Source organism: Apium graveolens, chromosome 7, assembly GCF_009905375.1.
Source record: "Apium graveolens cultivar Ventura chromosome 7, ASM990537v1, whole genome shotgun sequence".
Classification (NCBI taxonomy): Eukaryota; Viridiplantae; Streptophyta; class Magnoliopsida; order Apiales; family Apiaceae; genus Apium; species Apium graveolens.
In genome coordinates, this window is record NC_133653.1 from 89,004,661 (window position 1) to 89,023,357 (window position 18,697).

Sequence of the window (18,697 nt, forward strand, 5' to 3'; positions counted from 1 at the left end):
CATAGTAAGAGCCTTCACTTGCAGGAAGACTGGGTATGACAACATATCCAGTGTGGTTCAAAAGCTGGTATTCTATAGGGCTCACAACAGGCACATTAATGTGAGGCTATTGATCCTGGAAGAACTCAGCACAAGGCTCACAATGCCTTTGACCACAAGAGGTAAGGAAATTTTCTTTCCTAGGTTTATTATGTCTACTTTAAATCATAAAGTTCAAGACATACATTTACTTAATGGTATTGATAGAACTAATATAGGCAACTGTAAACAAGTGTCCAAAATATTATTTGGCTCACTAATTACAAAGAATAAGATACCTGTAAGTCTAAGAATCACTAAATTCATGTTAGAAAGATTCAGGACTTACCCTTACCCTATGCATGCCATGAGGTTTACTGTAACATCTAGCACAATTATGGCTCATGTTCCTGTGGAAGTACGAATACAGGAACACCAACATGGGCCTTCCACAATTGAGACCCCTTCTTCATTACCTTTAGAAGCTAGGAAACTTACCACTTGATCCTCTCAAAAGGGTAAGGTGGGTAAAAAGAAGAGAAAGAATGCACCCTTAACAGTAATTACTAAGAGTGGTGATGAACAATCAGAACCTGAGTCTCACCTGGTCAGAAACCAAAGAAGGCTAAGAAAGCTGAGTTGACCACTTAATTGGCCACCTCTGCATCTTCCCAAAAGGATGCAATTGTAAAAGAGGGATCAAAACAGACTCTAGATGCATCCTCACAATAGGATGTCTCTATTGAACAAAACACTCTATTTAGTGCACTTTGTAAAGAGTTTGCATCAGAACTTGAGCACACTCAAGTTTATGAAAGAAGAAATAAGGATGGCACACACATTGAGAGCACATCATTTGAAGCTCCCTCATCTATTCAGGGGGAGCTGCCAATACTCAATTCTCAATTCACTAATCTCATTTCTCAAATTTCTTCTATCTATATTGAAACACTTGAATCCACTTCTCAAGTGTTGTCAAAATCAAGTGACACAGTTCAAGAGACCGTGCTCACCATCCAGGAACCACTTTTAGTTGGTGAGAGGCTACAAGTTGGGGTAGACCTTGATGACACCAATAAAAACACAGGAGTTTCATCAGTTTTTACTGAAAACCCCGTGGTAGTACCAAATTCACCTTCATGTGCAAATTAATCTTCACAGATTGAAAGGTTTGAGGGTAGTACCCCTGAGGGGGAGCTATCTAAATCCTCTCCAATTCAATTGGAGGTTCCTCATGTAGGGACAACTCCCCTCAAAACCCTGGCCGAAATTGTTTTGTCAATTGAAGCTAGGAGTATAATTGTCAATGATCCAACTATTGAGGAGACAAGTCAAGAACATTCGAGTGCCGGTTCTTTGCAAGAAGAACAAGGGTGTGAGGCCATAGTACATGACAATAACATGGTCAAATCCCCTCGTATTCAAATGGAGGTTCCCATTATTGGTGAACAACACACTGTCAAAACTATAGTTTCTACTGTGATTCCAATCACAAGGTTACCTTCTATCATCATACCCTCACCTCAAACCAAACATACATCCCATCTACCTCCAACCCCACTCAACAACCTACTTACCTCATATCTAAATGGTTGTAGGATGCTCAATATCAGCCACTTATAATGAATGATCTCCTTGCAGACCAATTATCTCACCTTGGAAACATTACCCAACAGTCACTCATAACTAACATGTTCAATCAGGATTATCGGGCTATCTTGTTGTCATATAAAGAAGAAGTTGAAGAACAGTAGTACAAGATTGTTAATAAAGTTGGGCATGATGGGAATGTGGATGCTTGGCTAGATAAGGATTTCAGTTTGGGTATATGAGGTCTTGGCTAGATTCAGAGAAGAATATGTCACCATCCTAGGAAGCAATGCCAAGACTCTCAGTCCACAGAAAGTATATGATATTATTACCAAGGTCTATAAGGCACAACTCAAAACTTTCCACCTCATTGATAAAGCATTGGAACAGACACTGAATAGTCATCAAGACAGGATCGGGAGGTTGGTGAAAGATAAACTTGATCAACTTGTGCCATCTTAGGTAGAGATCAAAAATAAATTCAACAAATTTGTTGAGCAAATGGCCAGGTTTGATGTGACTAGTATGGAACAAAGCATCAAAAACCTAAAGCAATCATTCATGTCTCTTCATGAAGTTTTCCAAAATCAACTCACTAGCAGCAATGACACAAAGGTCAAGTTGGAGCAACTTTACGAAGCTAGGTATGAACCCTCAACCTTATTGATGGAGGGAATCAAATAATCTATTCAAGCCACTTTTGGTGATATTCTCTCCTCAAGCTCACAACAACCAATCTACAGATCCAGTCTCTACAGCAACAAGTCTCTACTCTTCAAGCCCCTAATGATTCTCTTACTACAGCATAGGTCACTGCTCTCACTACTTTAGTGCAGAGTCAACAAAGTGATAAAAGGTCCCTAATAGACTCCCACAAACATCTCCAAATGCAGAATTATATCTCTTTAGGAGCTATTATGAGTGCCTTAAAGATTCCTCTACATGCATTACCTGAAGCTGTTAGACCAGAAATTCCTAGTCCTCTGCTCATGCCTGCTACCAAGACTAAGGGGGAGATAGAAGTTAGAATTCAACAATCAAAAGAAGCTGGAATGCAATCAAAAGAAGCTAAAAAATCAACATCACACTCTGGCCAAAGCTCTATTCAAGACAAAATATCTCAATATGTTAGTAATGATAGACTCCAAAAAGCTGCAAAAGGACCATGTCAAGACAATGAGCTACTAGCTGTACTAAGAGTCTCTCTTCACAATAACTACATCACCTACAAAAGAGCCTCGGTCAACAACATCAACTTTCTGAGAGTGGTGATTGTAAAGAATGGAAACTTCTTGGAGAAAAGGATAGTTGCCAATGTCAATGATTGTGGCTTAAAAGATGTCTACAGGTATGTCTCTCAAATCTTCAATCCAAGAGAGCATCTGAGCTGGATGTTATTATTGAAAGAGTCAATCCAGTTATTCCAGAGGACACTCAGTTACTTAATGAACTCAAGAAGGCTCATATAGCTGCTTTTTCCAATGGCAATCTTATCCAAGCAAGGGGTGGCATGCATCTATCCTCAAACCAGAAAGTGCAAATACTTCACAATCCCCAAAAACCGTATTAGGGTTAATCCCAGATTAATCATGACATTAGAAATTTATCTCAAGATAAAGAAGAAGACAGATGAAGATGAGGAAGTGATAAGGATTTTGGGAAGATTCTTATAAAATGTTGAAACCATGTTTCCAAATACTCAATTCAACACCAAAGATGACTTGGATGATGATGAGCAGAAGAATGATGAGCAAAAACCTTCTGACTCACATCCAAGTCAATCTACCAAGGCAACTGGTAGTAAGAAGAAGGATGTGAAGAAGAGAGATGATGGAAATAAGGGAGATGCAAGCATGAGAAAGAAAAGGGGAGGAGAAGAAGGTTCCAAGAAAAATGTCCAACAAAATTAAATCTCACAACTCAAACCTAGACAAACATCATCTCAACCTATCCTACCTCAAAAGCCAAAATTCTTAAACAAACTGTAAACACCTTACTCAAAATACCAATCAGATCCAGCCATGCACACTAAAGAAAATCACAAACCTATCTTCATTCAAGCCTCCAACCAAAACTCACTTCAAGACTGTTGAAAGAAAACCAAGGAAAATGCAAGCCGGTGCTGGGGTCATCTGGAACTGTTTCAATCAAGATGACTTTCTGCCTCTAAACATGAGCATTGCAGATGATGATCATTTTTAATAACTATCTGAAAAAATTGTCAAAGTATGTGTTGTCTCTTTAGCAGAAGTCAGAATCTACTATTTGGATAGCTCCTTCATTTTGCTTAGCAGGGGAATAATGGAAACTTTTTCAACCACAAAATTGAAGAGGGTAATTATCTTGATGAAGCATAAGGATACAAGTATCAGGATGTGGAAAGTTATGATGTCTGAAAGGTTGAGAGAAAGGAATATAAGACATGCAAGATTAAAGGCCGAAAAGGAAAAAAAGGATAGGAAGTATGCGAAGGAAATAGAGATGTTTGAAAATAGGTAAAATGAACTCAAGGCAAGGTGGTTGAGTAGAATATAAAAAGATGGACATTTCCTGAACATTCAAATTGGCGGATTTTCAAAATTTAGAGTTGGTTATCTCAATGGTTACACATTAGATGAATGGCTCAAGCTGGTAGAAGCCTTAAGAGGGACATAAATGATTGAAGAACTACAAGTACTAGTAAATCTCAAGGACCTCATTAGGAAAGAACCAGGCTATGAAAAAATCACTTGATGAGTATAATTGTTGAATCTATGTAATCATCAAATGTATAAAAGTTTGTATTTGTCAATCTGTCAAGTTCTATGTAATTGATTTTAGCTTAGGGTTAGTCTTGTTATCAGGCATGAATTTGTGATAAACAATCTTCACATAAATTGGGGGAGATTGTTGTGCAAGACATGCCTATACAATAACAAGACTAAGTCACATTGACAACCCTGAGATTTAGTTGTTTGATAATCAATTTTGTATTCTGTATTGTATTTCTTGAGTCTGTAAAAAGGTTATAAGATTAGACTGGAGTATTTTTCTGTGAACAGATTCAAGCTAAGGAATAAACTTCGGAAGAAGATCAAGTCATGATCACGCCTCAGAGAAAAGTGTAAAAGCTTGGAGTTGAATAACACTGTTATATGAAAATGGTTCTAAGTCAAGATATCGACAAGTTACAGATCAAGTTAAATAGAGAAGTCATTTCAGAAGTCCAAAATGACTTATCGAGAAGTCCAAAATGACTTATAGAGAAGTCTCAGAGATATCGACAAGTCAAATAAAGATGTAGAAAACTGGAGACATCGACAAGTCATTTCTGCATGTATAGAACTCAGAGATATCGACAAGTCAAAATGAAAATATGAATAATTGAAGATATCGACAAGTCAATTTCTCATATAGAGATCTCAGAGATACCGACAAGTCAAAATGTATATAGAGATCTCAGAGATATCGATAAGTCATTTCTACATGTAGAGATCTTAGACATATCGACAAGTCATTCCATATGTAATGATCAAGAGACCTCGACAAGTCAAATATACCTATAGAGAACTCAGAGATCTCGATAAACCATTATAGTTATCGAGATGTCATTTCTCTATAGAAAAAACTTGAGATCTCGATATGCCTCTCAAATACAGAATGCAGACAAGTTCAAGATTATCAGTCAATAAATAATCTATCTATTAGATTGAAAAGTCTACAGAGTAGTTGGGAGAATACAAGATCAAGGGACAAGATTAACTGGAAAAAGGATGGTCACATATGTTGTGCAAGACATGCCTGTACTATAACAAGACTAAGTCAAATTGACAGCCCTAAGTAAGTTGTATGATAATCTAAGTTTGCATTTTGTATTGTATTACTTGAGCCTGTAAAAGTGTAAATAGATTAGACTGGAGTATTTTTCTATAAACAGTCTCAAGCCTAAAAATAAACTCTGGAAGAAGATCATGAAGATCATGCCTCAGAGAAAGTGTGAAGAAGCTTGGAGTTGAATAAATCTATTTTGAGAAAAATATTCTAAGTCAAGAAATCTACAAGTCACTGATCAAGTCATATATAGAAGTCATTCGAGAACTCCAGAATGACTTATCGATAAGTCAAAAATAGCTTATAGAGAAGTCTGAGAGATATCGATATGATAAAATAAAGATATGAAGATTCGAGATATCGACAAGTCATTTCTGCATTAGAGAACTCAGAGATATCGATAAGTTAAAATAAAGATATGAAGATTAAAGATATCGATAAGTTAATTCTACATGCAGAGACTTGAAGACCTCGACAAGCCAAGCTCATTCGAGAACTCAGAGATCTCGACAAGTCAAGTTCACATTCGAGAACTCAGAGACCTCGATAAGGCAAAACACTTGTAGAGAACTAAGGGATCTCGATAAGTCATTATACTTATCGAGATGTCAGTTCTCTACAGTTCAAACTGGAGATCTCGATTTAAAACTCAAGTACAAAATGCAAACCAGTTAAAGATCCAATTTTATGAATCAACAAATAAATCAATCACTGATTTGAAAAGTCTATAGAAGCAGCTTAAAGAGTACAAGATCAAATGCCAAGATTAACTGACAAAGTAAAGTCACAGACATGCACGATTTTCAAAGATTATCTAAGCCATAATTAGAAGGTTTTAGTTAACTTAAAGTAGGGTTTAGTACATGCTATTGCATGCTGTGTAAAACCTGTGTTTACTGTTCTATAAAGTAAATACTGGATGCTTTGTTTTGGGTGGTAACAAATAGATCCAAAAATTCTTGTAACTCTCTCAAGAAAGAAGCTGAGTTCTTCATCAAAGAACCCAAAAATTTGTAGCAAGACATACTTGATTTTAATATAAAATTAAGTGAGTTTTGAAGATAGTGTGTTCATGTGCATGTTTTATTATCTCTGTTAAAACACTTTATCTCTACAAGTTAGACTACTTTGTTCACCACATCCACAACAGTTCACAAAGCTTAAAAATGATCCAAAACACATTCACCCCCCCAAGTGTTGTATTCATTACCTAACAAGTGGTATCAGAGCAAAATATGAAATCAAACAGATTAAAGGTCTTGGAAGAATGAATACACAAAAGTTTAGCAGTATCAAAATCCCCACCTTTGACAGATCTAACTACATATTATGGAAAAAGAAAATGATGTTGTTCATAAGGATGACCAACCTACTATATATTCAGATCCTCAAGAATGGACCTTTTTACCCCCATGGTAAGAGTTGAGAAATCTACAGATGGAGACATGGTCATTCCAGCACACTATGCTCCTAAAGATCCTGCATGATATACTGAACCTGAAAAAGAAAAGGTATCTCTAGACGGTGGCTTACAGCTGATCTTAATAGAGTCACTTGATAAAGTAATGTTCAATAACAGTGTCAACTGTGACAAAGCCAAACACATCTGTGAGAAGATAGAGATTCTATATGAAGGAACAGAGGAAGTTAGGTAAAACCAAAAGAGGATTCTGGTTTCTCAGTATGAGGGGTTTATGGCTAAACCAAAAGAATGAATTATTGAAGTTTTTGAGAGGTTCAATAAATTGATAAATGACTTGCAGCTACATGATAAATATTATGAAACTGAGGAGGTTAACCTAAAGTCCCTGCTAGCTCTTCCTGACCATCTTGAACAAAAAATTTCAGCTATTAGAGAAGGAAGAGATCTAAGCAGAATGACTTTGGAAGTTCTATATGGAATCTTGAAAACTTATGAACTTGAAATGCTGCAAAGAAAGTCATTGAAAGCACACCATGGACATGTTGTTGATGGTTCAAGTGCTTTGATTGTACATGATAGAGAAGAAAGTGAAGATGAGCAAGATGATCAAGTTCCAGTTGTTCAAGCTATGGAACAAAAGAATAAAGGACCTCAGAAGCAAGTTGTATTGGAGCTGGAGGAAGATGAATATTACACTTTGGATGAGCTAGATGAAATGGACCAATCCATGGCTTACTTGGCTAGGAAATTTTCCAACATAAGAGTCAAAAAGCCAAGGTTTTTCAAAGGCAAGGGACAATCTTCCAACAACAATAACTGGAAGCCAAAAGCTCAGTACAATTCAGCTAGCAAAGGTGGCTACAAAATATGATCTGTGGACAGATCAAAGATAAGGTTCTTTAACTGTGATGAGTTGGGTCACTTTGCTAATAAATGCAGAAATCCCAAAAAGGTGAAGAAGGATAAATCTTACTTGGAACTGGAAGCAAAGTATGAAGCTCTCTTGAAGAAATAGTTTGAAAAAGCCTATATTGCAGAAGGAAAGAGTTGGGATGACACTGATAATGATGATGAGGATGAAGAAGTTAAAAACTATGCATTAATGGATTTTAAGCATGGAGAAGCATCCACTTCAAAATTAAAGGTACCAACTCTAACCATTATTGATTTAAATGCTAGTCAATATAAGGAGACTGTGGAAAAGATGAGTGTGAAGATGTTTCATATACATACTAGCTTGGTAGCAGCTACTGAGGAAGTCAGTAGGCTAACAAAAGCTAATGAGAAGCTTGGGAGTGAGAAGCAAAAGTTAGATCTGCTGCTCGTGGAGCTTGAGTCAGTCAAACAAGAAAATGAATATTTGAAAAACAAGCTGAAGTGTGTTGCTGAAATTGAAGCTGTGTTGAGGGAGAAACTGGAAAGGAATGAAGTAAAGTTGAAGTCTTTCAATAATGCATCTGAGCTGGTTGGTCAGTACCATGTGAAAAACAAGTCATGTCCTAACATAACTATTGGTCTTGATTATGATTCTTTGAATAGCAAAAAGAAAGCTTTAGGTGGTAAAGGAAAAGCAACTGAAAATGAAGATGCCCCAACTATGCTGAGAAAGGTTGATTCACCTATGTTCAAAGCATGTGAAGTAGATTTCAGTGAATAAGAGTTAATCATAAAGCAAGAAATTATCGATGAAGACAAATGAAAAGAAAAATACGGATCAACTCCAACTTTCAAAGTTAAAAAGAAGCCCATGGTCAACCAAAATTCCAAGACACCTGTCAAGGAAGTAAAGACTGAAGATGCAAGAAAGAAGAAGAAGAATAGAAATGGGAAGATTGGGATAAACAAAAGCAACAACTTTGCATTTGTTGCAGATGCTCCAAGGAAACAATGTCAAAAATGTGACTTAGTAAATCATCTAACTCACCTTTGTAAAAAGGTTGTTAGCAAGCCAGTAGAAGGAGCATGCAAGTACAATGAAGCAAATGCAAATGATCCCTACTCATTCTGTGACAAGTTTGATTGCATCCCTTACAACTTGAAAGTGATGAAAAGTTGCCATACGCTGAGAGTAGACCTCAAAGAAGTAAATGTTGGGTATGCATCAAAAAGGGAGAATGCACAACAGTCCATGAACATTATTCTTAATGAAACAACTTATTCTAATTGTGCTCATTCTGTTAACAAGAAGAAAGTACCCAACACTGCTGGGGTTGCTAAACACACTTAATCCTCATTGTGTGCAGGTCAAAAGAAAGAAAGTCATATGGATCATAGCAGTGGATGCTCAAGACATATGACAGGTGATATGGCCCTGCTATCATAATTTGAGGAGAAGGCTGGCCCATGAGTGACTTTTAGAGACAACACCAAAGGTTTCACAATGGAATATGGCAAATTGATTTCTGGAAATATTGTCATTGAAGATGTAGTACTGGTAGCTGGTCTTGAAGTGTATCTTATTAGTGTCAGTCAATTTGCAGACAAAGGATTCAAGGTCTCATTTGACAAAGGAGAATGCACTTTTATCAGCAAAAAGACTAATGAAGTTGCTCTGAAATGAGCAAGGAAGGGAAGCTTATTTGTTGCAGACTTGGACTCAGCAAATGAGTTGAAATTTGTTGCTTCTACACCAAGGCATTTATAGAGCAAAGCAAGTTGTGGCATAAGAAACCGTCTCACTTGAATTTCAAGGCAATCAACACTCTAGTCAAAAAGGAGTTAGTGGGAGACATGCTTAATCTGGAGTTTGCTCAGAATGAAGTTTGTGAAGTTTGTCAAAAAGAAAAAAAGGAAAAGATCAAGTCACAAGAGCAAAGCTATGAATTCTATAAGTGCACCTCTGTAACTTATTCACATGGACTTATTTGGACAAGTTAATGTCCTGTCAATTTCAAGAAAGAGATATGCACTTGTGATGGTGGATGACTACTCAAGATATACATGGGTAAAATTCATGCATTCTAAAGATGAGACTCCACACATCATAATTGAACACATCAAGAAGATTGAGAAACAGGCTGAAGATCAGAATTTTGTGAAAAGATTGAGGAGTGATAATTGAACAGAATTCAGGAATGCAACCTTAACTGAATTATGCGAATACAATGGCATTGTTAAAGAATTCTCAGCTGCTAGAACACCTCAGCAAAATGGGGTGGTTGAGCGAAAGAACAGAACACTAGTAGAGGCTGCTAAAACAATGCTGCAAGATGCAAAATTGCCAACAAGTTTTTAGAAAGAAGCTGTGAACACTGCATGCTACACTCAAAATAAATATCTCATCAACAAAAATCTTGGCAAATTACCTTACCCAATCATGTCTAATAGGAAGCCTACTGTAAAGCATCTTCATGTGTTTGGAAGCAAGTGTTATGTTTTGAAGGACAACTCTGAATATGTGGGAAAATTTGACTCTAAAGTTTTTTAGGCAATTATTCTGGGATATTCATTGGAGAGAATTGCTTATAAGGTCTATGTGCTTCAACAAAAGAAAATTATGAAAAACACAGATGTTACTTTTGATGATGACAAGCGCCCAGGATTGGAATGTCTTGATGAAAATGAAGATGAGGCCCTACAATTTGAAAATCTCAAAATTGATAGTGATTCTGAGGATGATGTTGAAGTCAACACAAATGACAGAATAGATGAAATATCAACTGAACAAGTAAACCATGAGAATGGAAGCTCATCTCAAACACCTGAATTTGATTGCACAAACTCAAGGGAAGAAAGAGAAAATAATTCTGGAAGTCATGTCAATGATGAAGAAGAAGCAGAAAACACAAGTCAGCAAACTCACACAAAGAAATGGGATAGGATCACAATGCAGATGCAATTATTGGTGATCTCAATGTTGGAGTTAGGTATAGAAGTGCAACTGCAAATGAATGCCTTCATGCATGTTTTATGTCCCAAGTTGAGCCTAAGAAAACTGATGAAGCTCTACTTGTGCCTGATTCGATATATGCTATGCAAGAAGAGCTAAATCAGTTTAAAAGAAATAAGGTTTGGAAATTGGTTCCTGCACCAAAGAAGAGGAGTATAATTGGAACAAAGTGGGTGTTCAGGAACAAAATAGATGAAAATGGAATTGTTACCATAAACAAAGCAAGGTTGGTTGCAAAAGGCTACTCACAGGAGGAAGGAATTGCTTATGATGAGACCTTTGCTCCAATTGCAAGACTTGAAGCAATAAGGATCTTTCTTGCATTTGCTGCACACTCCAATTTCAAGGTGTATCAAATGGATGTGAAGAGTGCATTCCTTAATGGTGAGTTGAAAGAAGATATTTATATGCAACAGCCACCTGGCTTTGAAGATCCAGAATTTTCAAATTTTGTATACAAGTTATTCAAGGCTCTCTATGGACTAAAACAAGCACCTAGAGCTTGTTATGACACACTGTCAGAATTTTTGATCAGGCATGGACTCACAACTGCAGTTTACAGTATTTCACTCAGAGAAGGATTTTCTCTCTTTAACTCTCCGAAAAATATAAAATCTATTTCTTGAGTGATACATCTGCTACAACTTGGTTTATATATCACCAAGTTACAAATCTTTCTAGACAATACATCACACAATATTCGAGATCCAACAAGATTGCTTCTCCATTATTTCCCGTAAGCCTTGACGAATGAGGCTAGAATTTATCTTGATATATTGTTTTGAATATCACTCCAATTTGTCATGCATTGAAATATAATAATTTTTCTTCTTCAGAATCCAAGATCACATGCAAAGTTTGTCTTGACTTCCATTTTCTAGTGAGATTCTCATCAGCCCATGTTCAGTGTCAGTCTCGGGATTTGACCAATGTCAAGTCACTATCACCGGTTATTTGAGTTTCCTTAGACGTTGACATCAATTGGATTAGCCGTTGGTGAGTTGATATAGTTAGCCGTTGATGTTGTAGCTTCACTTATCGGTCGATAGCTCACTTCACTTGATTAACCGGTGAGTATTTACAGGGCGTCGAGTATTTACAATTAGCCACTCTATTCTAAACTATCCATTGAATCAACATGACTTATGAATAAATAACAAGATTATTATTTATAACAAGAATCCACAGGAAATATTATTAAAATCTCATCGGTTTATAGGTTACTCCTTCAACGACTATCCCTTAAGATGGCTACCCGTTGAAAACTACAATTTGTCTTAACCTAATTATCTCATATAATTCGCTTATCTCAAGATTCCTAACAAATTACATAACCAACTTATTCAATTATTCATGTGATACTACAGTTAAACCTCGATTAAGTAATATCCGATAAAGTAATAACCTCGCTTAAGTAATAATTTTCATCGGTCCCAACTTGGGCCAATGTTGTAAAGTAATATTCTCGCTAAAAGCATAAGATAATAAAAAATTCGAAAGTCATTAAGGGCCCAAGTAATATGTAAAGTAATAATTCCATAATTATATATATATATATATACTGTATACAGTAATGTATATGATTACAAAATTTAATTCTTATTAAAATATGAATCTATTGTAGCTTGTTTCTTCTTTCCACCAAAGCCAAAATTAATCTCGTCCTTGACTTTATGTAAAGCAAAAATAACTCCTGGTATGTTTTGCTCGTGTTGTAACAAGTAATTGTTCAAAGTGGTGAGTGCTTGAAATGCTTCCTTTGATGACACGCTTGGGATGACATTGCTATCGTCGGGTTCAGGATCAGTCCCTTCATCAGTGCTCATTACCGACTCAATGATTTCTTCATCCGTAGGTGATTCCATAACCGCATCATTCTCGTTTGGATAGTTTAAGAGATGCTCGACATCCATCACATTCCTATATCGTAAATTAGAGATAACTTCATTTAATCCTTCGACACCTTCATTTATTTCTCCAAGTTCTTGTTCATCATTTTCTTCTGAACGAATCTTGCAATGCCGAAAACAATTTGCAATTGTGGTTGTTTTCACATCAATATTCCAAGCCATGTTAGCAAAACTAATAGCATTCAAGATATTAACTTTTTGGATATAAGTAATCATAATAAAAGTAATTTTAGATCAAATACATTGCATGTGATTAATTCTAGTTTTTATACGTACATTATATATTATACTGTACCACGTAAACATAAAAATTCGGTAAAGTAATAAAATATTACTTTATCGATAAAGTAATAAAATATTATTATATCGATAAAGTAATAAATTCGGTAAAGTAATATTTTTTCCCGGTCCCAAGGGTATTACTTTAAAGAGGTTTAACTGTACTAGAACTGAAATACAACCTAAAAAATATCAAATTCAAAAGCTCCATTCCCATTATTTTTTCATTTCTAAGTTATTATTTAATACTTTTCCTTTAAAAAAATTTGCTCATGACAGTAGATGCCCCAAGCAATGATTTGTATTGATTGCACTCGGGATCGGCCCTCAAAATCTAAGTTACACTTCCCTAGCAAGGTCATCTTACGCTTTTTCGTCCTCTTCACTCTCGACGAATACATACATTTTTTAACCTCTATAAGATGCAAATATTTGTGGTTATTTTATTGAGAACCCCACAATTATTAACCTGAGGCAGCTGTTAATTCTTTACTGAATCCGCCTGCTGAATCGGCAAACCACCCAAAGACTCGGACAACTTTTTTCTTATTATGCTGTTAAGTGACTCTAGCATCAAGTCTTTCTAAACTGATATGCACTTGGTATTTTCTATTGAGACTGATATTAGAAACTGATACCATTCAAGGGCAGGGGACTGGGCCACTGGGGGCATGCCCCCTACAATCGTAAGCACTAAGCAGTCAAGTATATTCTATCTATATATGAGCGGTAATGCATTAGTAAAGTTCCTCATTGTCATTTGTTTTTGCAGTACAATCACTTCTCGAATCCGGTAACCTCATATCTGCCGCATTCATGCCAATATATACACAAACACAGTGTCTATCATGTTTACCAAATTTTTATGAAATGAAATTTGGCATAACACATACTTCGTTTTCTCTATCATATAACAGAACCGATACATATGCTCACGAAAAAAACCAACTCTAACAGCTCGGGTGGTTTCAATATATTAGACCAAGCAAATATGTTACCATAGAGAATAATTAAATTCACATTTTTTTGCAAATTTCAGGCATACTAATACATAGGTTGTGACATACATGTTTATAATAAAAACTAATCATCAAAAGTTGAAATCTTTATTACAAGCAACATCGTCATCAACTAATCAAGCCTTGTAATCAATTTGCTCCTGTATGAGAGAACAATTCTCCGATCCACTACAAAAACTGCAATAAGCACTCAAATGTTCGGTATTAGTCAATTTTAACAAGGAAAAGTGCAGTCAATTAAATCATTCATAAGAGACACGAGTAAAACCTGGCTTATATCGATAATTATAAAATATAGTTATTGGTTATAGATAATTATAAAATATAGTTATTGGTTATAGAATCAATATGGCATAACAGCTCAACATCATGTTTCTTCTGCTGCTATTGTGTACATGTATTATAGTAAAAAGTTTGTACGGTTTGTGAAATTGATATTTCCTGATATTTTCCCAGTGCTCAAAAGTTTTAGGAGCCAAACCTAGGTTAAAGTAAAATGAATCTAACAAAAATAATTTCATGATTTTAAAAACGTGACCTATGTATATTTAAAAATAAAAGGAACCTAGCAAAGGGAAAGAGAAAAAAATAGAAAACTACTTAAATTAGTATTCAAAATGAAAATTAAAGAAGTGAGATAAACATGTTATTACCTGTACAGGGGTGATAGGGCCAGGATTACAAACCTCCCCATCATCCAACTCCATACCAAAATCTGAAATAAAAATAAACATCTTTCAGGCTGCACCGTTCAATGTTTTACTAATTGGAAGTTCAAGTTTTAACATTTTTCGATCACCAAGCCATAGAGACACAAGAATGAATTAGAAATGAGCATGAGCCACAATGATACAAGTCACCCCAGACCAAAATGTTAATGTTTGCAAGTGCTAAAAATTTGAAATGCAAAAGAGAAAAGCTACAAAGGCATATGCAATTATGCTACCAAGTACCAGGTTCCAACGTCAGGCTGTTATCATGTGCACATATTTATAATGAAATATATGCTAAAGGTAAAATCAAGTAACGATAGTAGACAAGCAAACGTATGCAACCTAACACAGCTAATAGTACATAATCATATCACACAATCGTGAAATTACCTGGATTAGGAGGAGGGTTCAGGCCATTATTAACAGAGTTAGCCTGATTGACATTAGTCACTGGATTTTTTGTTTCCATTGTCAGCATCTTTAAAGATATTTTCCTCAAATAATCGGTCTGCAGGTTAGTAATTGCAATACATTAATAAGCAATTAACGACTGAGTAGGAACACTATCAATCATCACCTACTTGGATAATAATTTACAGAAGATACACACACACACATACATACACATATATACACATATCGGCAAGATAAAAAAATTAAGTAAATGTTTCATAATTTTGTATAAAACACAATTGACTGCTATATAAACCTGGCTTGTTGCAGCATCATAAATCTTCTCTTCAAATCTAACAGCAATTTTCTCGAGCTCCACTAATCCTTCTTGTCCAGAAAAGGGAAGATGCCTCTTCAAAGTGTCCATTCTACAGATAAAATATTAGAAATTAGGGTTAGCTATTCGGGCATGAAACTGAAATCGAGAAAAGACTCCAATAATACTTTAATTCCTCAAAATCAGCTCTTCAAAAAGAACAGGAATCTTAGGTTAAAAGGGTGAGAAAATTTATCTAATAGGGAAAAGAAGATTCCAATTGCATTAAAAACATGGCACGAAAAATACAAAATGTCAACCGAACACTTAAACTATGGAGCGAAAAATACAAAAATAATGCTTACACCATGCTGCAAAAAAGTTAGTAACCGATATATGAAAAGTAATAGACAACTTATCCTTGCACATAAAAACCCATATATTAAATACCGATCCAAACGATACAAAAACATATCAACACTTGTAATTTAGTAATAGTACAAGCTAAAAAGATATCGAAACTGGTAATTTAGTAACTGTACAAGCTAGATACTTTAAAATGGAGTAAATTTGCATAACGAAAATAAAAAATGAAAAGGGATAATTAACAATGCACATACATCTTGTTAATAATTCTTCGGCGAGCATCAGGTTGGAGAGCAGCCTTCCAGCCGGTAGCAGCATCGATGACAATGGGTTCATCGACTTGAGAAGGGCTCCTGTTGTTATTATCCATCGAAACCCTAATAACACCAAAACATAATTCACAGATAATTAATTAAATTGAACATGGCAAACGTTTCATCAAATCACATAATCACAGCTTGAGGTACTCAAATTAGATACAATAATTAGAAATAAACCTAATATTTACATTTATCAAGTAAAAAACAACAAAAGACACAAGCTGAATTTAATGAATAAACAGTATGTCTATATAGAGAGATGAACGGAAGAGAGGGGGAGAATAGAGATGGGAGAGAGAGAGATGAGAATGAAGGAGAAAAGGAGAGATGAATATGATATGATGGAGAGAGCGGGAGAGAGAGAGCGGGGGAGAGAGAGAGAGAGAGGAGGGGAGAGAGAGAGAGAGAGGGAGAGAGAGAGGGGGGAGAGAGAGAGGGAGGTAGGGAGGGAGGGAGAGAGATTACGGTGAATTGAGATCGTGAATGCTTTGGGAGAAATAAGACTCGGCGGTCTTTGTATATAATTGTGGGGGTAATTGTGTTGTATGGTCTGGTAGCTGCAGAGAATATATATACACGCTAGGACAGATTAGTAGGCCGGCTAATGTTTTTTAAATTTATTAATTAATAATTAAAATAACCAATCATGTTACGACACTCTCTACTACGCTGAAGTCAGCAACACCTACGCTGAGTCAGCATCACCCCCCACGGCTATAAATGTGTTATGATTGGCTTGAAGTCTTGAACTCGACTCGTTTAAGTGCGATCGATTCGGCTTGTTTAGTTAAACGAATCGAGTCCGGGTAGAGATTCTGACTCGTTTAATTACTCGAGTTGGCCCGGCTCGATTCGTGAAATTAAACGAGCCGAGTTTGGGTAGAGATTTAGACTCGATTAACCGTAAAATTAAACGAAACGGCTCCCCCGACTCGTTAAAATCGGCTCTGATAGGGATAAATAAATCCTGATTACATAATTAAATATTACAGTTTGGGTTGCAAGGCCCAATAAGAAGATGTATGACATTCAGACCAGAAAGGTTAACATGTTGATCAGGCCTGATGGACCAGATCAGGCCTGGAACAAAGAAGACCCAAAAACCCTGATTATTTATTAATTACGAAATTAATAAATAAGGGAGAAAAACAGCTATTAAGATAAGTCCTAGTGAGGATATAAATCCTTGAAGATTGGCCTCCAAGGAACCTCATGGGATAAGGAATCAGCTTCCTATTCCCTAGGACTCCTAAGTCTATCCTAATTCAGAGACTTGACCACCAAGTCTCATATACCAAGTCCAATTCAAGGACTCCCACATCTATATAAGGGGTCTCACCCCACAAATCAGAACTACATTTTTTGACTTGATCCTTGGCAATCAGCAAGGTACGTAGGCATCTTGTTAAGGCAGATTGAGTCACGAAACACAAGAGTAGTCAAAACGAGCCTTGAAGCTCACGTTCCTTAGTACTAAATACAACAATTATATATATTAGTTTTAATCCATAATATTTGGTGCCGTCTGTGGGAAAGCACAACAACAACCATGGCGAGAACACGGAGAATAATTAGAGCTCTCGAGGAAGGAACACCATCAGGGACAAATCAGGTGATTTCGTCAACCATGGAGATTCCTCCCCACTCAACTTATGCATCTACTCAAGGGGAAGCCCGGATAGGGGCAACTCAACCTCAGCCACAAGGGACGACTCGCCCGACTATTCAAGGTACGAATCCTCAAGTTCAACAAGTACATATACCTGTGACTTCTCGACCCGTCGGGTATGAATATTCAACTGTTGTTACTACTAACCCCCCTTATGGGATGCCCCTTTACCCCAAGGTTGGAGGAAGTGGACATGCTGGGCGAAGTGAAGCACGAGGGCAATCTCCCCCCTATATACGAGGTTTGGCTCCTATCCCCGAGGATCGGGAATTTTCTGGTCCTTATACTGAGAGAGACTTCGAATCTTCGGATGATGAAGTGGCCCCAAGAAGGAGGCGTCCTGGCAAAGAGCCGATGGCCGATTGAAGGCAACGCCCTCAAAGCACCCAAGGGGCGAATCCCCAAGAAGTGCAGGAAAGGATCAGGGCTCATGAGGCCGAGATCCAAAGGCTGAGGCGTGACTTGGAGGCTCACCAGGCCACCAGACCCCAGATACCTCCTAGGGGGAGAAATCCTCCTCCTATCATAGACCTGGATGGTCCGGTACGGAGAAGGGATGTTGTCCCAAGAACTGATCCAAGCAATCTCCTTCCCCTTGGAGATCCTGATGATCCAACTCTGCCCTTCACTGAAGAGATAATGAATGCCCATATCTCAAGGAAATTCAAGATGCCCACTATCAAATCCTATGATGGCACGGGAGACCCCGCTAATCATGTTAGGACATTCTCTAATGCACTGCTGTTGCAACCCGTGAATGATGCTATAAAGTGTCGGGCCTTCCCTCAAACCCTGTCGGGTATGGCTCAAAGATGGTACAGTCACTTGCCCCCAAACTCTATTGGGTCATTTAGAGAATTAAGCCAGGCTTTTATTAAGCAATTCATCAGTGGAAGAGTTCATGAGAAAAGTTCTGCATCTCTTATGAGCATTGTCCAGGGGGCAAAGGAATCCTTGAGAGATTAGCTGAATCGTTTCACAA

General features: G+C 36.8%; 2 protein-coding genes across 2 annotated transcripts; both read right to left on the reverse strand.

Moving 5' to 3' along the window:
- Window positions 1–12,322: 12,322 nt before the first annotated feature.
- LOC141673851 (uncharacterized) lies at window positions 12,323–12,802 on the reverse strand. The gene has a single exon (XM_074480580.1). The coding sequence runs from the start codon at window positions 12,800–12,802 to the stop codon at window positions 12,323–12,325; it is 480 nt and encodes a 159-aa protein (XP_074336681.1).
- Window positions 12,803–13,893: 1,091 nt separating this feature from the next.
- Window positions 13,894–16,633, reverse strand: LOC141670486 (mediator of RNA polymerase II transcription subunit 15a). Its single transcript, XM_074476362.1, has 6 exons — window positions 16,512–16,633; window positions 15,981–16,103; window positions 15,361–15,472; window positions 15,042–15,159; window positions 14,592–14,653; window positions 13,894–14,115 (listed from the first exon to the last, which is right to left on the reverse strand). The coding sequence occupies exons 2-6, from the start codon at window positions 16,094–16,096 to the stop codon at window positions 14,107–14,109; spliced, it is 417 nt and encodes a 138-aa protein (XP_074332463.1). The 5' UTR covers window positions 16,097–16,103; window positions 16,512–16,633; the 3' UTR covers window positions 13,894–14,106.
- Window positions 16,634–18,697: the final 2,064 nt, after the last annotated feature.

Excerpts from the sequence above, each read along its gene's own strand:
- LOC141673851 (XM_074480580.1), bottom strand. The coding sequence starts at position 12,802 with ATGGCTTGGAATATTGATGTGAAAACAACCACAATTGCAAATTGTTTT.
- LOC141670486 (XM_074476362.1), bottom strand. The coding sequence starts at position 16,096 with ATGGATAATAACAACAGGAGCCCTTCTCAAGTCGATGAACCCATTGTC. Across the intron at positions 15,160-15,360 it reads ATGATGCTGCAACAAGCCAG|ACCGATTATTTGAGGAAAAT; the intron begins GTTTATATAGCA and ends ACTAACCTGCAG. Across the intron at positions 14,654-15,041 it reads GAACCCTCCTCCTAATCCAG|ATTTTGGTATGGAGTTGGAT; the intron begins GTAATTTCACGA and ends TTTTTATTTCAG.